This window comes from Rattus rattus, chromosome 17 (genome assembly GCF_011064425.1).
Source record: "Rattus rattus isolate New Zealand chromosome 17, Rrattus_CSIRO_v1, whole genome shotgun sequence".
Taxonomy (NCBI): domain Eukaryota; kingdom Metazoa; phylum Chordata; class Mammalia; order Rodentia; family Muridae; genus Rattus; species Rattus rattus.
In genome coordinates, this window is record NC_046170.1 from 25,279,074 (window position 1) to 25,300,990 (window position 21,917).

The following is a 21,917-nucleotide window of genomic DNA, read 5'->3' on the forward strand; positions in this document are numbered from 1 at the left end:
TGGAGAAAATGAATGAACTGCCACATGTGACCTGGAAGCCTCAGGGTCCTATGCAGCAGATCATGGTTGCATCTCACCTAAATTCTTCAACTCTCAACTCATTAACTTTAATCTAGATTTCTTCTGGCAAGGCCTGAGGGATTGGCAAGAGCCCCAGAAGCAGAGATTCTTTCCACTAACCACCCCTTACTGAGTTAGGGGCTAGATAAACACAGGTATAGCCCAGGGATCCTTGAATAAACATTAAATAGTAAATGAAAGAAAAAAAAAAATGTAGAATAATTGGACCTGGGGTTGGGGATTAAGTTCAGTGGTAGAGCCCTTGCCTAGGAAGCAAAAGGCCCTGGGTTCGGTCCCCAGCTCCGAAAAAAGAACCAAAAAAAAAAAAAAAAAAAAAAAAAAAGAATAATTGGACCTGAAGAACCAAAACAGGTGTCAGAAGAGTATGAGTAAGCCTTTTGGCTTTATCTGGGACCTAATTTCTCAGATAAAATAAGAAGGTTAGAACCTATCTAGCTTTGCCACATCCTTGTCTGGTCAGGCCCAGGTCACTCTGACACCCTGTAACACAACCTTTAAAGGCCACTCAGAGGTTCAGGTTAGATTGGTGGCCTAAACACCAGTGAAACAGTTTGGCAGGACTAGTAGTAGATACAGGAAAGACACTGGGGAAATCTAAAGCCTTCAGAATACAGACAGCAACAAAAGAGAGGAAAGGGAGCCTCGTCTACCAATCAAATATAAAGTCTTAATTGAGGTCAAGTCCTGAATCCATTGCCTGAAAGTCCAAAGCCAAGTCAAGTACCCTTGGCTAGACCAGGCAGAGCTGGCTAGGAAAACAGTGTCCAGCAATCAGTCAGGGCTTTTCCTCCCAGAACCTTTCCTCTGCTGAAAGTCAGCCTATTTGTCTTCAGATGGTCAGTCCAGTTCGGGCCCCCATGTACATCTTCATAGTCCATCAGGGAAGCTACAGGATGCTGGGTATGGATAGGCAGAAAATCCATCTAGGTTATGAAATAGCAATCTAGCTAAAGTGATCTTTCATTTTCCTGTCTTTTTTTTTTTTTTTTTTTTTTTTCGAGCTGGGGACCAAACCCAGGGCCTTGTGCTTGCTAGGCAAGCGCCTACCACTGAGCTAAATCCCCAACCCCTCATTTTCCTGTCTTCTTAAAGGGAGCAGGGAGACAAAGGAAGTCAGCCTTGTAATACTGGCTAAGCAGAAGCAGTGACCTCAATGGAAAAGCATTCAAATGAGAGCAGAAGGGGAGGAAAAAAAGAATTGTCCATTACCTGTTAATAACCCCATTCTTGGTATAATTACAGGGCCAACACTGCTTACTTAAGAGTTTAGTGCCATGCTTAGTTCTCTCTCAGAGTCACTTACACATATGTATTTGCCACACACATTCCAAAATGTACTTCTTAGAGTTCCAAAGGGGGCTGAAGAGAGTCTACACTATGGATGAGCTCTGGGTAGATCCAACAAGGGGAGAACCAACAAGGGTGAAATGCTGATTAAGGGTATATTTCTAGGAGCCTGAAAAGCAAGGTCTCAGACCCTGGGGAACCTCAAGCTCCTACTTGAAACCCCCAAGATATCTTAAGAGCTCATAAACTAGTACACTGTAATGGCTGTTGTTCCAACTCTGAGAGCTGAGAGACGATTGGGATACAAGTAAATGCAGATAGTGTATTAGTCAAGGTTAGAGCATCCTATATTAGGCATCAGGACAGAGAATGAATATCAGAGAATGTCCTCTGGTCTTCCTATGCTTGGAAGATGGGACACAGAAGGAAAAGAATAGAAACAAATAGGAAACACTAAACCCTATACCTAATCTGAGAGGCTAATTGTGGACTCAGAGACAGAAGTAGAGCCCAGGACAGAATCCTAAAGGACAGCAGCCATAGACAGGTGCTGTGCACAGCATAAGCATGCGGCATCTACAGGCTCTCAGAGGCAGAGTAGTCCTAATGCGCCCTCTTGTGGCCAAAGGAATGATGGTCTATGGACAACCATGAGGGGATTGGCTCTTGGTGAGAAAAGGGTGCTCCAGCTCCAGTTCCCACTCAACACATCCTTCCAATTTCATTATGCCTCAGACTCTTGGTCTCCATCTCCCCCAGCCATCAGCCCCTGCAGGTGTGAACCTGCTGACACCTTCAGAGAGGTGAAAACCTGTGTCATAAAAAATGGAAATTTAGGGGGTTGGAGAGCAGTTTAAGGCGCTTGAACTTACAGAGAACCCAAATTCAATTCCCAGCACCTACATGATGGGTTACAATCATTCACAATGTTCAATGGCATCCAATGCTCTCTTCTGACCAAACATGTACATGATGCACACATGTACATACATGCATGCATGCATTCATGCATACATACATACATACATACATACATGTAAAACGTTCATACACACTTTTAAGAAAATAAATAAAAAGAGGCTAGAAAGATGGCTTAGCAGTTAAGAACTCTGAATGTTCTTTCAGTGGAGTTGAATCCCAGCACCCACGTGGAGTTCACAACCATCTACAACTCTAGTTCCAGGGGATCTGATGCCCTCCCTTTTCTGGCCTCCTGAACCACCAACCACACTGAGGTAGTACACAGACAGGCATGTAGGCAAAACAGCAAAACACATAAAAATTAATAAAGGAATGAATGAATTAAAAAACAATGAAAATTTAGATCAGAAGTAGACATGTGTCTGGAAAAGCCAAAATTCATATGAGGGTGGTATGAGTCTGACATGAGAAACTGGTCTTACATTGGCATAGACAGTTTTCTAAGGGACAAGGTTAACAGGATGTAGAGGGAAGCTTGGGTACCCTCAGTCTGCTACACTCTTGTTTTCTAGCTCAGTTAGACCCTTCCAAAACTTGAATTCCCTTTAACCCTCAGAATTGTTTTGTCTCTCTTGCCACTTATTACTCAGAAATAGGATCTGTAACACTGTGACCCCTTCAGCATGTGGTCTTAGCTTTCTCTCCCCTAGATTCAAAATCTTAGTATTCTGCTAAGACCATTATGGGCCTATTATCACTCATCCAGTCACCAAAAAAATGTCTATTGAGCATCCATGCTGGTTAGAGATGCACAGTTAAATCTTTAAAAAGCAACAATTTGCAAGTGAGTGATTCCTGTGTCACTTTACACAGGCTCAGCATTATATAACCTAGCCTGATGAAGAACTGGAGAAATTCTAGTAATCAGAAGTCTTCTAGCCCTGAACCTAAGCAGGCACAGGTGACTTACCAGAGGGTCTATTATAGCATTTCTTTGTATCTGTTTGTCCTTTATGTAGGCCCTTATATGAGCTGGATTATAGTTGGTTGTTTGAGCTGTAAGCTGAATGAACCAGGATGCTGCAGCAGGTACCCTCCATCAACAGAAGAGGTGACAGGGGACTAAAGACAAAGCCATTAGAGACAGCTCTCAGCCCTCAGGGATGATGGTTCAGTTCTTCATCTCATGTCTACTTGCTCTTATGCAGGAGACACGTTGCTGTTTGATATCACCACCTAAGAAAGCGGAGACAAAACTTCATAGCAAATGCCTACAATCCCAGTACTTAGAAGGCTTTGGAGCTACTTAGTGAGACCTTGTCTAAAAATAAAAACAAAACAAGGAAACCAGGAAAGGTAGACTATTGTTATCAAATGCACTCTATTCAAGAACATTTAAAATAAGGTATCAACAACAGTTCATGGTGGTTTATCCCTGTAAACCCAGTACTCAGGAGAATCACTGCCACTCTAAGTCCAGCCCTGTCTACAAAGTGAGACCTTGCTTCAAAAATCAAACAGAAAAATAATAAGGTGCTGAGGTATTTCCCTCTCTGCCTTAGTCTAGAAAGCCCTAGTCTACAGGCTGCTGAATAACTAGCATTTGCCTATTTTAGGTAGCTACCTTAAAAATCCCAGACAAGATTTTAGGTACTGGTTCCACATCACAAACCAGGACCAAGAAATTGCTGAGTAAATCCAAGAACAGTGTACTATCACCCAGCAGAGCCAGTCCTGACGTGTCCTCCTGGAGCACAGCCTGTATTTCACGGCAGACCATAAACAGCTTCCCAGATAAAATCAAATGAAAATATATACTAGCAAAATGTAATCTGAAGGGAAATCAGGAATAGGGATGGAGAAGGAGCAGCAAAAGAAAGAGAAAATAGATAGACAAGAAGGAACTTGCCCAGGGCAGCTATACCTGGGCAGGGACCCTGAGACTCTAGCCTGGGATACATGAGGAGTCTAAGACTATGCCCTCAAATATTCCCTAGATTCTGATACTTCAGGTATCAGAAAAAGAAAAAAGGCTTGACAGGACAACCTCAGCCTCAAACTAGCCCTATAATGCTGCTGTGAACCAAAGTCTAGAAGAGATATGCCCCAAGCTCATCAGCCTAAGTCATAGTTTGGATGACTACAGAATGTTAGTACCTCGATACTCTAATTTTCTCAAGTGTCTTTAATAGACACTTTTTCAATATTTTGGTTTTTTCAATATTTATTTATTTATTTATATTTTACATATAGGGGTGTTTTATCTACAAGTCTGTCTATGTATTATGTACCTCCCTTGTGCTTGTTGGGTAAGGGAATCCCCTGGGACTGGAGTTACAAAACATTTGTTGAGTTGCCATATGGGTACTGGGAATTGAACCTGGGTCCTCTAGAAAAGCTAGTGTTCTTAATCACTGATCCATCTTTCTATCTCTGTTCTAAGTTTTTCATTCTTAAATTCAAACAGTGGAAGAAAATATAAATTAGGCATTGAAAACTTTCTTCCCTCCTAGCCTCTCTAATCTCTCTGCCAGAGGTTATAACTCTGGACAGTGTAGAGCCTTTGCTTCCAAATGCTTGTTCAGGTACATGCCTTTCAGTGTTTGACTACAGTGGGATCATGCCATGCTCAATGGCTTACAACTTTGCCCCTAACAATATATTTCTAAATCAGCACTTAGAAAGCTTCCTCTAGTGTTTCACTGTAAGGGCACTGCATGGGTTATCTAACCTCGTCAACCACACTAATGAATAGATCACTGGTTTCAGTAGCCTCTCTTAATAACAAGTTGCTCTGTGCTTGCTACCCTATGCTCAGCTATAAGATTTAATCCTATAAATGGGGTCACAAGGTCTTACAGTACATATACAGGCAATATTTTGACAAGGTGACACTCTGCCTACCAGACTTGGTGATACACATCTGGAATTTAAATACCTGGAAGATAAAGGCAGAAGGATCAGGAGTTCAAAGTCATCCTAGTCTATATAGCAAACTAAAGGCCAGCCTCGGCTACATAGAGAGAACAGACCATCTCAAAATCCAAAAATAACCAACAACAAAAGCTGTGTGTGACCAGGCAGTGATACATGCATTTAATACCAGCATTGCACAGGCAGGTGGATCTCTTGAGTTCAAGGCCAGCCTGGTCTAAAGAGTGAGTTTCAGGATAGCCTTAGCTACACAGAGAAATCTTATCTAGAAAAACCAAAAAACAGAACAAAACAAACACACAAACTGTGTGTGTGTGTGTGTGTGTGTGTGTGTGTGTGTGTGTGTGTGTGTGTGTGTGTGTTCCCATGTATTAGAGAAACAAAACCAACCACACTGAGAGATGTCAGCAATCTAGAGGGAAAGGGGAACTCCAGCGTGTTTCTCTCTCTGCCTTACTTGCTAAATTAGGCTCCATGTCAGATGTCCTTATTAGGCCACATTGTACACATTCAGCCCACAGTCACCATTCTTTAGTCATCTAGCAAATGCATGGGCAGGCCTGGGCTTCTAAGGCAGGGTGCCCTGGCTGCAAGCCTAGAGATGGCTGAGCACATCTATCTCCTTCCAGTCAGTGTTCTAATGACTTCCAGACTAGTGATTTAATTTAGTGCTACTTCCCCACATGCCTATTGGACTCCTCCCTCACACATCTAAGAGGGAACACCTCTTCTATCATTCTAGCCACGCTTAAGCCTGTCTTCCCCTCAGGGTTCCTTCACCTTAAAAATAGCTCCAGGGCTCACCCAAGTCTTTCCTGAAGTCAGACACCCAACTTCCAGCACCTCTTTCCCGATATCTAATAGAAAGTAGATTTTATCCCTTTTCAGATCTCTGACCCAGTCCTTCATCTCCTTAAGTGTCATGTCACCCAAAACCACCAGCCCATAGTTGACTCCTGAAAATCCAGAGCTCCAAAGCAGGTTTCTGTTTATATCATACAACTAATCCCTACACCTCCTCCACAACTCCCCCCTGCTTCGTCCAGAAAGGGATCAAGTTCCTGATGGCTCACAGCTGCTTTCTGCCTTCCTGTAACCTCTATCCCCAATTTAGAGGTCTCATTCTCTTAAGGAGAAACAGCAACAAGCAGCAGACACAGCCATCAATGATCCATACCAGCTTTTTGATCCTTGGCCACCAGTGTCTCTTCATATAGTGAGGTCATTGACCAAGGCAATTGGGACAATATAGATCCTTAAATAAAAGAAGGAAAAACTTGAGGTATGTTTGAGGCTCAATCATTCACTGACTCATGTTTATTCCCTTCCCTCCATAGTGCAGAATGTCCATAGGTTACTGCCTTCCGCAAACATTTCTCCAATGTCCCACCTCTCTTGTGATCACTAGATTGTTAGAACTGTGACATCTCTGCCTTTGGATCATATCTAATTCTGATGGATTTAGAAGTGAGCTAGTTTAAGCTATACTTATTTCTAAATTCTAAATTCTGTTTAGTCTCCTTTGGCAAAACAAAGGAACTATGGAACACATAAATATTTTCACACAAAATGATATAAAGAAATTGCTAACCATGGTGGTGTACACCTTTACTCTCAGCACCTGGGAGATAGAGGCAGGTGAATTCGAGTTCAAAGCCAGCCTGGTCTACAGAGAGAGTTCCAGGACAGCCAGGGCTAAATATTATCTCAAAAACCAAAACAAACCAAGCAAACAAAAAGAAGTTATTTTGGTTTTGTAGTTTTGGTTTTGTTCAAGACAAGGTCTCCTTATGAGCCAAAGCTGTCCTTGAACTCATCTTCCTACCTCAGTATCACAATTGCTAGGGTGAAATAAAAGGCATGTCCCCTCCCTCCACTGTCCACATCTCTTCCATAGCCTGAGCAGTTTTCAGTAAATTTCAGTACTGAATATACCTATTTCAGAACTCATCACAATTTTAGGACATTTTTACCACCCTAAAAAGAAATTCACTCATATATTTATCCCTTCCCCACAAGTACCCTGTGCCTACCGAATATTAAATGTTGTTTTGAATGTTTGGCATCTTGGGCACACCTGCCCTAGGTGAAGCCTATGTGATAGTTTTGTACCACTCATTCAAGACCCCACCATGACACCTGCTTCCTAGTAACTAAAGAAAGAATGACAGTGAGAACACTCGACTAGTCACTCAGCAACTAGCTCCACATTAGTAATTCACAAACATACTGAAGAGCCATGATCACCTCCCCTGGTGTCACAAGTTGTCATCACCTCTTATCAGATGCCTATAAGAACCTACAGACTGAGGCTGTAGAGAAGGCTCAGAAGTTAAGAGCACTTGCTCTTGAAGAAAACCCAGGTTCAATTCCCAGCACCCACACAGCAGATCATAACCACTGTAACTCCTCTAGAGGACCCAACATCATCTTCTGACCTCTAAAGGCACCAGATATGCACATGGTATACAGACATACATTTAAGTAAAACCCTCATACACATAAAATAATGAAATGTATCTTTAAAAGCAGTCTCTATCACAAACCTACTTTCCAATTGCAGTTACCTTTAAAAGTCAAGTTTCATAGTTTTAGTCTTCCATACTCCAAACTCAAGGAAAAGCCCTCTGGATTTTGCAATCTTTCAAGAGTTGTCTAACTTTCCAGCCACATTCCTAGCCTTCCAAACAATTCATCAACACCAAATAACTTGTGACTAATGGAAGACATTTGTGACTAATATCAACATTTGTACCTTCAGTTTTATAAAACTGCTCACTAGCCCAGCCTAGAGTTCTAGGATCACGTGTTGAGGCCAGCCTGAGCTATATTTCAGACCCCCAGCATGCACATAAAACCATGGCATGATATTACACACCTGTAAACCCAGCTGGAGAAATGGGCAGAGAGCAGTGAACCCCGGTGCTCTCTATCTAGCCAGTATAGATGAAATGGCAAGTTCCATGTTCAATGAAAGATCCTGCCTCACAAAAACATAAGACAGAGAGTGACAGAGGGTGATACCTGAGCTGACCTATGGTTCCACACATGCATGCACAGGTGAGCAAAAATACTCATAACTCACACATGCAATATAGCTACACACACACACACACACACACACACACACACACACACACACGGCAGCCAAGCCAAATAAACTCCTACTAAGCAAAAGACAATATTAGTCTGATACATCTAAGCTTAAGAAATAAGATTCATTAATGTGTTTATATGCATGTAGTGTGCATGCAGATATGTATACATATGGAAACCAGAGGTCAATGTCAATTATCTTCCTCAGACACTCTCCATCACTCTCCATCGTTTTTTAGTTTGGTTTTGTTTGTTTGTTTGGTTGGTTTTTTGAGATAGAGTTTTCTCTGTGTAGCCACAGTTGGCCTGAAATTCACTCTATAGACTGGCCTAAAACTCAAAGATCTGCCTGCCTCTGCCTTCCTAGTAGTGAGACTAAAGGCATGGGCCACCACCACCCTGTTCCTTCTTATATTTTGATACTCTCACTGGCCAACAAGCACCAGGGTCCACCTGTCCCACAAGCACTGGGGTTACAGATATGCACTGTGAGTCCTGCTTTTAAATGGATGCTGGGAAGCTGAAATCAGGTATTCATGCTTGTCTGGTGTCTCAGGGTTCCTACTGCTGTGATAAGACATCATAGCCACAGCAACCTGGAGAGGAAAGGGTTTATTTGGATTATGCTTCCACATCACTGTTCATCAACAAAGGAAGTCAGACAGGGTAGGAACCTGGAGGCAGAAACTATGAAGGAGTCCTGTTTACTGGCTTGCTCTCCCTGGCTTGCTCACCCTGCTTTCTTACAGAGCTTAGGAACACTAGCCCAGAGGTAGCTCCACCCACAATGGACTGGGCCCTCCAACATCAATCAAAGAAAATGCCCTGTAAGCTTGTTGCCTGCGGCCTGATCTTATGGAGGCATCTTCTTAGTTGAGGCTCCCTCCTCTCTCATGACCCCAGCTTACGTCAAGTTGACATAAAAACTAGCCAACCCATGTGGCAAGCACTTTTACCAACTGAGCAGTCTTCTAAGTCCCTCATTAGTGTTATGACAAACAAACCTCATTAGTATCTTTGAGTAAGGCTCAAGGACTCATCGTTCATTCATTCATCCATTCATTCAATCATTACTGAGAAAGGGTCTCAAAGATCCTACGCTGGAATTGAACTCACTACATAACCAAGGGTGATCTACAACTTCAGATTTTCCTGCCTTTACCTCTGGAGGGCTAGGGTTGCATATACATGCCACCATATCCTGATTTTGTGATCCTGGGAATCAAATCCAGGATCTTGTATATTCTAGGCAATCACTACCAATTTAATTACATTTCCAGCCCAAGAATTCATTATTTTAAAAGCTAGTGAATGTGGGACCTACTGTCTCCTATACAGTATAAACTTTATTTCTGAGTAACCAAATAGTTGATAATTAAAAGCTCCCAATACCAAGAGTGGTGGGGCTCACCTTTAATTCCATCATGCAGGAGGAAGAAGTAAGAAAATCTTTTGAGTTTGAGGCCAGACTGGTCTACAAAGATAGTTCCAGGACAGCCAGGGCTATATAAACTTTTTTTTAGATTTATTTATTTATTATATATAAGTACACTGAAGCTGTCTTCAGACACACCAGAAGAGGGCATCAGATCTCATTACAGATGGTTGTGAACTACCATGTGGTTGCTGGGATTTGAACTCAGGACCTCTGGAAAAGCAATCAGTATTCTTAACCACTGAGCCATCTCTCCAGCCTATAAACATTCAAACATTCAAATATTCAAACAAACAAATGTTCTCAGGCATAGAACTATTCATGCAAGCAATTGTAGTAAAAACAGAGAGTATCAGTTACTCTTTGAATATGAACTATCCTCTCACAGGCTCAGGAACTGATAACCATCCCTAGCTAGCAGACGTGTTTTGGTAGTGGTAGAAGCTTAAGAAGAGGGAACTATCTGAAAGAAGTAGGTCAATGAGGTTGTAGTATCTTTGAAAGCTTTACTGTCTTTGATTGCCTTTGCTTCCTGACCACCATGAGGTAAGCAGCACTAATTCTCCATCTTTTTTTTTTTTTTCTTTTTTTTTTCGGAGCTGGGGACCGAACCCAGGGCCTTGCGCTTCCTAGGCAAGCGCTCTACCACTGAGCTAAATCCCCAACCCCCTAATTCTCCATCTTTAATGACTTTCCTCACCACAGGCCCAGAAACAATGGAGCCAATTTAAAATGCACTGAGGCTTCTGAAGCCATGAGCCCAAAACCCTTCCTCATTTAAACTGTCAGGCTTTTGTGTATACCCCAGAGGTCAGTGGACAACTTTACCCCATAGGAATGCTGAGATTATAGACATATATTAACATACCTGGCTTTATGTGGGTTCTAGAGACTCAAACTCAGGTCCTCACACCTGCTTGAAAAGGGATACCATCTAACACAATTTCCATCTTGCAGCCCTTAATAAAATAATGGTTTTGGTAAATAAATGCCAATAATTTCTTATGTCACAAAAGAGGAATAACTAGGCATTGGGTGTTTCCTAATGGAAGTGCAAATCCAGGTGCAATGGTGCATATCTCTAATCCCAGCACTCAGAAAGCAGGAACAGGCAGATCTATATAAGTTCAAGGCCAGTCTGGTCTACACAAGTTCCAGGCCAACCATGGCTCCATACCAACACCCTGCCTCAAAAGAGAAAGAATAAAAACACAAATTACACATACATATGTAATTATATAGACACATACAGATATAGATATATAAATCATGGTGGTCTGTTCCTACAATCCCAATACTTACGAGGCTAAGGAAAGACAATTATGATTTACAAGTCCAAGAACAACCTTGTTGTCATTATATAGTAAGACTTTGCATCAAAATAAATAAACAAGCAAAAACCAAAAAAACCAAAAGGAATGCAGTCAGAATCAGAAGCTAATCAAACATCTAGATCTAACTATTGATTTACGGGGCAAAAAGAAAGAGAAAGAAAAAGGCTAAAGATGTGGCTCAATGGTAGAGTGCCAGCTTTGCATGCCCAAGGCTCTAGGTTCAATCTCCAGTATCCATTCCCACTTTCTCCCCACCCCACCCCCTAAAAAAGAAAAGAAAAACAAAGGACAGGGGCTAGAAAATTGGCCTTAGCAGTTAGGAGCACTAGTTGTTCTTCCAGAGGATGGAGGTTTGATTCTCAGAACACACATAGTGGCTTGAAACCATCTGTAACTCCAGTTCCAGGGGATCAAACACCCTCTTCTGGCCTCTGTGGGAACATGCAGGCAAAATACCCATACACATAAAATTTGTGTATATATGTGTGTCTCTGTGAAGGTTTATACATGTGAATTCAGTCCCTGAAGAGATCAAAAGAACTCTCCTTGGAATGAGAGTTAAGAACACTTGGCAACGCCTGACGTGGGTGCTGGGAATTAAACTCCAGTGCTGAAAAGAGTGATTTGTGCTCTTAGTCACAGTAATCTCTCCTCCCTTGATTATAATAATAATAATAATAATAATAATAACGATAATGATGATGATGATAATGATAATGATGATGATAATATTCTTTTTCTTTTTTTTTTTAAATAAATTCAAGGGGCAGGCAAACATATATAGCTGAAGTACAATGAGCAAAATTGAGATAGATGGAAAGCCTATTAACCATTGGCTTTAATTGGTTCAACCTCTTCATTAAATTAGAAAGACTAGAGACAGATAATATACTAAAATATTTGAGTGGCTGGAGAGATGGCTCAGCAGTTAAGAGCACTGACAGCTCTTCCAGAGGTCCTGAGTTCAATTCCCAGCAACCACATGGTGACTCACAACCATCTATAATGGGATCGAATGACCCTTTCTGGTATCTGTTGTCTGAAGAAAACAACAGTACACTCACATACATAAAATAAATAAATCTTAAAATATTTGAGCCAGACATGGTAGCTCACATCTCAACATTAAACTGGGATGAGAGAGATCAGTCTGTAGCCAGTCTGGGCTACATCGGGAGTTCCAGGATAGTCAGGGATTATAAAACCCCAACTGGATCAACAAGACAAACCACCACTTGGCAGTGGCAGCACACACCTTTAATCCTAGCAATTGCAGGGCAGAGGCAGGAGGATTTCTGTGAGTTCAAGGCTAGCCTGATCCACAGGACAAGTTCCAGGACAGCTGGGGCTGCACAGAGAAACCCTGTCTTGGGGGTAAAAAAGAAGAAGCAAATCACCACCCTAAAAACAATTTGAGAGAGTTCAGTGAGTAAAGACATTTGTTAAACAAACCCAGATTTCAAGGTGGAAAGAGAAAACCAACTCCTGAAGGTTATCATCAGAGAGACTTCCACATAAGCATATGGCTGAGTGTACCTGTACCTCATACACATACATCATACAGATAACACCCCCTAAAATTCTTGAGAGCATCAGGACTGAAGTGTGTGTGTGTGTGTGTGTGTGTGTGTGTGTGTGTGTGTGTGTGTGTGTGTGTGTGTGTGTATCCTGATTAAACTTTTAGAACTTTTAGCTAGGCATGGTGACCCACAACTTCAATCCCAGCACTCTGGAGGCAGAAGCAGGAGGACCTTTGAGTTCTGAGGCCAGGCTGGTCTACAAAAAGAGTTTCAGGTCAGCCAGGGCTGTTATATATATAGAAACCCTGTCTCAAAAAGCCATTCATAAATAAATAAATAAATAATAAAAACTTGAAGCAATCATAAACCTAATACTAAGTACATACATTTTAAATTTTTTAATTTTTTAATCTTTTAAAAAACTTTTTATTACTTTATTTTATGTGCATATATTTTGCCTGCATATGTGTCTGTGAAGCACATGCATGACTGGTACCCTCAGAGGCCAGAAGAGGGGTTCAGATTCCCTGGCACTGGAATTGCAAATGCCTGTGAGCTCCCATGTGGATGCTGACCACTAAATACATATTTGATTATATTAAACTATTATGGGTGTTTTCTTTTGTTTGTGTGTTTTTATGCAATGTCTTATGTATTCCAGGATGGTCTTAAACAACCTACATAGCAGATGGTGATCTTGAATTTCTGATTCTCCTGTCTCTACCTCTAGAGTGCTGCAATTATAGAGGTGAGCCATTAAGCCCAGTTTTGCAGAGCTGTGAACTAAAGACTTTATAGATAATAGGCAAGCACTCCACTAACTAAGTTTACCTTCTTATTTCCTCTCTCACTTTTGTTTTTGAGACAGGGTCTCAGTATGCAGCCCAGGCTGTCCTCACCACCAGTCTCTCAAATACTGGGAGTGCAGGCCTTTGCCAATTACTGGTTTGTTTAATTTATATGGTACAAATGCTACATGTATGCATAAGTGTGTGAGAGTACAAATGGAGACCAGCCTTGATGTCAGGTGTCTTACCACTCTCCAATTTATTTCTGAGACAGGGTCTCTCACTGAACTCAAGTCTCCTTGGCCTTAAGACACTGTCTTTACTTCCTGAGCCTTGGAATTACACTTTATGTGGGTGCAGGGGATCTGAACTACAGTCTTTGCATTTGCTGGACAAACTCTACATCCACTCAAGTCATCTCTCCAGTCTTTATTACTTTTTAAAATAATAATAATTTTATTCCATTTTAATGTCATGAACTTTTTCAGAATTATTGAGATATTTGCAGATGAAAAATCTAGCAATAGGGGGCTGGAGAGATGGCTCAGCGGTTAAGAGCACCGACTGCTCTTCCAGAGGTCCAGAGTTCAATTCCCAGCAACCACATGGTGGCTTACAACCATCTGTAATGGGATCCGATGCCCTCTTCTGGTGTGTCTGAAGACAGCTACAGTGTACTTGTATATGATAAATAAATAAATCTTTAAAAAAAAAAAAAAGAAAAAGAAAAATCTAGCAATAGCAGTCTGAAGCCCAGGCTTTTAGTATCACCTTCAAAAGCATAGAAAGCAAACCTTTGTGCAAAGGAGGTTTGGGTAACTGTTTCCTGCTTTTCTATTTTTTTTTCATGTTATTTTATGTGTGCGGTGTTTGCTTGCATGTATGTTTGTGTACCATGTAGATACAATGCCCACGGAGGCCAGAAGAGGGTGTTGGATTCAGTGGAAACTGGAGTTACAGACTCTAGTGAGCCATGAGGGTGTTAGAAATTTAACCTGGGTCCTCTCGAAGAACAGCCAATGCTCTTAACTGCTGAACCATCTCTCTAGCTTCTCCTGATTTTTAAAAGCACCACTCTGAGCCTGGCAGTGGTAGCCAGGTCTTTAATCCTGGCACTTGAGAGGTAGAGACAGACAGATCTCTGAGTTCAAGGCTAGACTGATCTACAGAGGGAGCTCCAGAACAACCAGGGATACACAGAGAAACCATGTCTCAAAATAAAACAAACAAATAAAAAGCGCCACTCTGTGAAGGTCAGAGGACACTCTGTGGGAGCTGGATTTTCTCCTCCTTTTATGTGAATCCGAAGGACTAAATTCAGGTCATCTGGCTTGGCAGCAAGTGCTGAGCTACCTCGATGGCCTTCTTTCCTGCTTCTGATAATATTCTGTCCTTAAAAGTCCTGAATATCTCCAGCATACAAAGAACTGGGATCCAAAACATATGTCAGGAAATTTCTAGAAAAATATCACTGACAAATACCACAGAGTTATGATTGAATGGAGGAGACAACATTCTAGTCAACCATGGCCATCTTTTCAAAGAGGAAGTTGGCTCTCAGGTATGGAACTCACACCTGTAAACCCAGCATTTAGGAAGACTTTGCTAATTCTTTTTTTTTTTTTGACTTTGCTAATTCTTGACAAGCCAGGAATATATTGTAAATTCAAAGCCAACCTTGGCTACAAAGTGAGATCTTGCCCCAACAAACAGATAGAGATAGATAATATTTAGATAGATAGATAGATAGATAGATAGATAGATAGATAGATAGATAGATAGATTTGATTGATTAGATAGGTAGATTGATTGATTGATTTGGTTGGATAGATAGATAGATAGATAGATAGATAGATAGATAGATAGATAGATAGATAGGAAGGATGGATGAATGAATAGGGGCTGGAGAGATACATACTGTAGCAGTTAAGAGCACTGGCTGGTCTTCCAGAGGACCTAGGTTCAATTCCCAAACCCACATGGTTCACAGACATCTGTAACTTCAGCTCCAGGGGACACAACTTCTGCTATGGTCTCCAAAGGCACCCCAACTCATATGCACATGTCCACTCATACATATACACATTATCATTTAAAATAAACACAAAAGTACAAAAACAATTTCAGCTATTTAGGAGGCTAAAAGGAGGACCACAATATCAAAGCCAGCCTAAGCTACAGAGTACAGGCCAGCAAGTGTAACTGAAAAAATCCTGTCTCAAAACAAAAAAGCTGTGGCTACAGTCCAGAGGTTAAACCACTTGCCAAGTGTCTATAATGCTTAACTCAGTGGGAGGAAAGAGGTGGTGGTGGGGCAGTGCTTAATGAGTGAAGAAGGAAGCAGAGAGAAAAGTAAGTCAAGTGACAGACAAATTAAACTAACAATTACTGGATGCTGGTCTTATCTTTAGTTCTTACTGGGTTCTTTCTTCATGCTGGGCTAAGTGTTTCACACAAAGTAGCATTGTGGCCATCTCACAGTCTTTATGAGACAGATGGTGCTTATATGGCCAATGAAAAAGTCCATATCTAAGGACATTAAACAATTTGCCAACAATAACCCAGTAACTGACAGGGTGAGATTGAAGCCCATGTTTGTTTGACTCTGAAGTCCTATTACCTCTGAGCACCAAGTGCTGGGGTACACTGTGTGTAAAGGAGAAGAGTATGTGTAAAAGAGCAAGGAATCCATAATGCTAATGGAAAGATCTGGATGGCATTCCACAGGGGAGCTCACTGCTAAACAGTTCATCAGGAAGAATATCCTAGTATGATTTTTATCAATGATAGGGTGTCTGCTGGAAAGACAGAAACACAGTCTCCCGGAAATCCTACAGGGGAGCAGGCAGAGCTGGAGTAAGAAAAGCCAGAAGCCAGAAGAGGTAACAGTGTTCACCTTTAGATTTATCTAAATAAGGCTCTTCCTCAAAGAAAAAAACTAAACATCTTTGTAACAGGAAAAAAAATCTTCCTCAAGTTCCAGTCAATCCGCAGAACTCACATTAAGTGCCAACTACTTGTTAAGCCCTGCCCCAGGCAGCCTACTTCTCTTCTAAGGTTTGGGGCTGGATCCCACAACCCAGCATCTTGAACCACTCCTTCCTCGCTTCCACTCAAATAATAAAGGTGAACAATTTTTCTTGCAGGTTAACGTTAAAATCATAAAGTCCACAACTGCTCTTTAACTTTAATAAGTTTCCTATTTTAACGTTATTTTTCACTTAGGGGGCCAATTTTCAAGGTAAACAATAACTGCATGAGCTCAACTTAACCTCCGAAGTATTTGATGAGAAATTTCTACATTGGGTAAATCACCCAGCCTCTTCCAGTTACAAGTACCTTTCTTCAAAGGAATCCTTTAGGATTCAGAGATGGGAATTCATGTTCCTATCCTTCACTACCATCTGGTTAAAGGGCCTGAATTAGGGACATCTCTAGCTTAGAACATCTGCTACAATTGAGCCTGAGAATCATCTCACTTCAGATCAGTGGTTCTCAACCTTCCTAAAGCTGCAACCCTTTAAAACATCTCATGCTGTGGTGACCCCCCAACTATAAAATTATTTTCATTGCTGCTTCATAACTGTAATTTTGCTACTGTTATTAGCCGTAAATATCTGTGTTTTTCGAAGGTCTTTGGCGACCCATATGAACCTCAAAGGGATTGCGACCCACAAGTTGGAAACTGCTGCTTTAGATTTGTGTGTTAAGAAAGGGGAACTCAGCTTCTGTCGCTCTTGTGTAACCCCAACAGGCACTGCCTCTCGCTAGTGAGGGTGAAGGCGGGTTGGGGTCAAATACTTGTACGTGAACTTCAGATTTACAGAGCCACCTCTTGCTTTCCCAAACACTACACACACAGACAGCGGTTCAGAGCTGGGAGGAACCTCTCGCTAAACTGGCTTAGCAATTCCCCAGGAAGACTCAACCCTCAGACAACATCAAGACACAATGATTCTAAAGACCTTGGGGGAGGAGAGAAGCTTCTCCACCTAACTTCCCTATGCACTGCCACTCAACTGACCTAGGGTTGGGCCAGGGTGAAGAAGCTTGAAGGCGCACACCTCCCACCTGCTAACCAATCCTCAGGGACCCGTCCTTCTAAATTACAGGACTAGCTCAATGATGTTAGACGCAACCCAAGCAGAGGCAAACCACTGCGGTTCTTAAAGTCTTGTTTACGTCTGGGCCCCGAGCAGAGCCGCAGCTATAGGTAGACTTCTTTCTGACATGCCCACGATGGATTCCCAGAGGCCTCGCAGGCCCAAGACCCGCCGTTTCCGGCTTCCCGGCTCAGGGCGGCCTACATTCGGGCCTTTCAAGGCCCCCTCAGACAGCCCGGACCCGTGGCTCACCCTCGAGCGTCTCGCACTGCACCAGGTTGAGGTAGTCCGCCTGGCTGAGCACCCCGGCCTTCAGGCCGCGCACTAGTCCCTCCAAGTAGCCATTGTCCACGTTGAAATAAAGCTCCGGGAAGAACGACATGGCTGCGGCGGGGGCGGCGGGACCAGATAGCCCCGATCTGCCCGCACGCAACTCGACTCGGGGGATCAGCTGACGCGGCACCCGCAGCAGGCTGTCAAGTGCGTCAGGTGACGCACTGCATCTCACGTGACCACAATGGGGCTGGCTCTTAAATGTATCCAGCTTCCGGGCTCCCTGGCGCGCATGCGTTCCTCTGGAGTGACCGCCCTCCGAGCGCCTGCGCACTAGAGAAAGGTGAGCCTTCAGCGCCTAACGGAGAGCAAAGTAATGTCGATGTTGGAAATCGACCGCGTGGTGGTGCTAATACCCTCAGGATTCGAACGGGGCCCTCAGTTTAGTTTTCCCGGGTTAGGCGCTTCTGTCTGGCTCCGTTAGGGCCAACCGGATAAAACTGAGCATGTATGCTGTTCCTTATGCTGTGGAGACTATCTCCTACTGGACGGAAACCGAGGTCCAGGGAGAGTGGGGGAGGGTTTTGGAGCCAAATGTTTTTCCTCTAGTTAAGACTTTACACCCGGTTGCACTAGTTCTCTAGGACCGACTTGCGACCTCTTGCTTTCCCCAAAAGGGCCTGTGCCTTAAAATCGTTCATTATATGACAAAGATGATGCGGTAGCCTAGACCCTGAGGTTATGGTGTGTGTAATTCCAGCATGACGACGACGCCCCCCCCCCTTCGGTGAGCCCAACAACCCTTTCACAGTCACATTTGAAATAACCACAGCTTTAGAGTTAGTCCCATCCTTTATTCGCGTCCCCTGCCTTTGCCCAACATCCGTTGGCTAGGTGCGGCTGCAGAGGTTCGTGGTGCCAGTACCTAGCTTGCGGCAGTAGCAAAAGGTATTGAAGAAGCGGCAGTAGCACGTGGCGCACAGGTCGCAGCAAGGTACCTGTTGTCCCAAGCAGGACTCGTGCAGCCTTACACAGCGACGCGGAGAACGAGACTCGCGGTTCTGTGGATCTAGCACCTGCGTTCGTAGGGGAGTAAGGTTCAGGAAACTCTCGAATCCCGATCCCAATAGGATGGCAGTGGAGTGTGGGTCAGGGATGGTCTGCAGTTCTGCCCAGGTTGGGTAGTCCGGGAGTGGGGATAGATGATGGCATCTGATGCTCCCTACCTTCTACTTTATCCCTTTCCCTAAGGAGTTACCTCTGCCAAAGCTTCTGCCTTCTGCAGCAGAACATCTTCTGCTCGGTCTGCCGCTGTCTTCTTCAGACTTAGACCTGGGACAAAAGATGTGAGGGCCACACCCACCATGCGCCCAGTACCCACCTCCAAGGTTAAGCTTGGGATTAGGGAAGGAGGGTTTAGCCTGGGCAGGCAGATCTGTGGCCAGCAATTGTGTTTGCCCCACACATTCCCAACCTGACCATACTCACCTGAGAACTCTGGGAACAGGGCCTGGTCAGGCCTTCTGATGCCCTTCAGTGGTGCCACGCCCATATGGACCCCCAATGTGGGAGGCAGTGCCAGCAGCAGGACACAGCTCAGCAACATTGCAGTCAGCATGGCCTGACTCAGCAGGAAAAAAAAAAAAACCATTTAGTCTCTCCTCATCCTTAGAGTACCCTACCAATGCTGAGAGAGATGTTCCCAGAAAGTCCGAATTCCGGCACAGTCTTTGTGCTTACCTTTGCTTGTTGATCCTTGCCTAAGGAGTTCCTGGCCACTTGTGCCCTGAGCTTATATGGCAGGGTCTAATAAAGGGCCCACACGTGACTACTTCCTGTAGCTAGGGCATGAGGGGCCTCCCTGGAAAATAAGAGTCACAATTCAGGCTTTCTCCCTAGAACCTGAACTTTTGGGTGTTCTATTAGAACATCTCCAATTTGACATGAGACAGCCAGGAACCAATTAAACTTTCGGAACAAGATAGGGTGTCCACACCCCAAAATTTCCATAAGAGCAGAACCTAGGGATGGGTCAGGCTAGAGCCATTAGCAATAATAAGGCAGGCGGCCCTCTGATCTTAATTTAATTTCTGCCCCCACAGATGTTCACTTAGTCTCCCTAGGACATGTTATTTCCTTTGCTTCCAGGAACTTTGGTCAAGGGCACCAAAGAGGGTCAGTGAATGTCACCAGGCAGCAGTGAAGTGAAAAACTAGACCCAAGGTATCTTTGGAAGAGAGATCAAAAAAGCCCTTACAGACGAAACCAAGCCCTCCTGGCTCTCCCTCCTCTTTCCCTTCTTTAAGACCCCTACTCTTATTCCCATCCCCAAGCCCCCTTTCTACCTTGGGTTCCTGGAAACCAAGGGAGCAGAACACACTGTTCCCAGGGTGGGCATTCAGCTTCAGAGTAAAAAGCTTTCAGGCTGCCTGCTTCATTAGTGTTAATGGCTGCTCCCTTCCGCCTTGTGTTGTCAGGTCTCTGCCTACACCTGGCCTCATCAGCTTGAGGACATGGTGAGGACTGCCCATTTGTGGGTATAACAGACCCCCTTGGCTTTTTTTTTTTTTTTTTTATGATAGGGTCTTATTTTGTAAGACCAGGCTCCCCTCCAACTTAGAGAAATCCACCTGACTCTACCTCCTAAGTGCTGGGATTAAAGGCATCCACCATGACAGTGAGTTTTTTGTTGTTTTTGCCTGCATGTATGTATGTACACCAAGTACATGTCCAGTACCCAAGAAGGTCAAAAGAAGGCTTTTGGGCCTCCTAGAACTAGAGTTACAAATGATTGTGAACCACCATTTAGGTGCTAGGAACTGAATCTGAGTCCTCTGAAAAAAGCAACAAATGTTCTTAACCTCTGAGACAACTCTCCAACCCCTCTTTACTGGACTTTCTAAAAAAAATCATACGCATGCTCATTTGGAGAAGGAATACACCCCCAGTGCACAAGGCAATAAGAAAAAATGAAAGAACTGTCAGATATTCAGCTTGTCCACACTGACTCTTCTGATGAGGTGGTTGCCTGAGGAAATCCTCCTTCCAAGAATGAAAAAAGCAGATTGCCCTCTGGTGGCCTTCTCTAGAGTCCACATCAATGGTTGGGTTCAAGCTTCATGGGAAGAAGGTGCTCTGCTGAGGAACTGGTGTCTGGAGTCAGGCTCTGTCAAGTACTGGTGTCTGGAGTCAGGCTCTGTCAAGTACTGGTGTCTGGGGTCAGGCTCTGTCAAGTACTGGTGTCTGGAGTCAGGCTCTGTCAAATACTGGTGTCTGGGGTCGGGCTCAAACACTTGTTTGTGGAGTGAGGCTGGCATTTCGTTCTCCTGCAGGTGACTTGGGATACAGTCCTCAGAACTCAGAGTCTACTGTCTACTTCCCAGGTAGAGGAGCTGGGGAAAGCCCCTGTAGGGGAGTAGTCCTCAAACTCTCCTTTAGGACAGCAAGGGAACAAGGGTCTTTTCTTTCCACCCCTGAGATTAGTATAGACAGTTTGATGAGGCTGTCACTGAGTAGACCTGGCATTGTGACCTGTTTGAAAGCGGATCTGGGAGTTTGATGCCCCTTCAGGACTTTTGTCTTCTCTAGAGTAACAGGGAAAAGAAATTAGGCTATATCCTAGCTGTGTCACTAGGAGCTCAGGAACAGCAGTCCATGAAGGGTACATGAGGAACTTTTCTAAGATCATTTTTTATCCTCCATTACTGGATATTCTGGCTGAAAAGGTAAGCAGGGGCAGCTTGTGAACTGGGAAGGTGCCCCAGCAAGCTGATGAACACTGTAATCCCAACCCTTAGGAAGATTGCTGAGACAAGCTCTGGACACTTGGCCATACCTATTTACCATCTATCCTCAGAACAGGTCTTCATGTCTCCAGTGGGGTCTCCTCCTACCCTGAAGGTCAGCTGTCTTCAGCTGGTTGTTTGTGCACAATGTGCATTGGGCGATGGAACAACGGCCATGGTGCTTATAGGAGCAATTCATGATCCTGGACAAGTCCAATGGGAGAGATAGTCAAGAAACCCAACCCAAAATACAGTGACAAGGGTCAGACAGCAAGAGGGTGTCCAGCAGAGACATTTAGGTAAAGCCACATGCTACATTTAATAAGGTTCTCTGGCAGAAGAGACAATCCTAACCTCAAA

The 21,917-nt window shown here is 43.5% G+C and overlaps 2 protein-coding genes across 3 annotated transcripts in view; both read right to left on the bottom strand.

The window, feature by feature from the left end:
* Atp6v0d1 (ATPase H+ transporting V0 subunit d1) overlaps nucleotides 1-18,000 on the bottom strand; it is a 44,600-nt gene extending 26,600 nt beyond the window's left edge. Inside the window, exon 1 of the mRNA XM_032888155.1 lies at nucleotides 17,752-18,000. Coding sequence (XP_032744046.1) covers nucleotides 17,752-17,881 — 130 coding nt within the window. The 5' untranslated portion in view covers nucleotides 17,882-18,000. The remainder of the gene's footprint in view (nucleotides 1-17,751) is intronic.
* A 611-nt stretch (nucleotides 18,001-18,611) lies between these two features.
* The window catches only part of Agrp (agouti related neuropeptide), a 72,427-nt gene continuing 69,121 nt past the window's right edge, over nucleotides 18,612-21,917 (bottom strand). Inside the window, exons 1-4 of one of the 2 annotated variants that reach the window (XM_032887944.1) lie at nucleotides 19,513-19,794; nucleotides 19,261-19,393; nucleotides 19,031-19,104; nucleotides 18,612-18,848 (exon numbers count right to left, since the gene is read on the bottom strand). In XM_032887944.1, coding sequence (XP_032743835.1) covers nucleotides 18,663-18,848; nucleotides 19,031-19,104; nucleotides 19,261-19,390 — 390 coding nt within the window. In that variant the 5' untranslated portion in view covers nucleotides 19,391-19,393; nucleotides 19,513-19,794 and the 3' untranslated portion in view covers nucleotides 18,612-18,662. Of the gene's footprint in view, nucleotides 18,849-19,030; nucleotides 19,105-19,260; nucleotides 19,394-19,512; nucleotides 19,795-21,917 lie in introns of those variants that run through there. The other variant, XM_032887945.1, reaches the window with a different exon arrangement.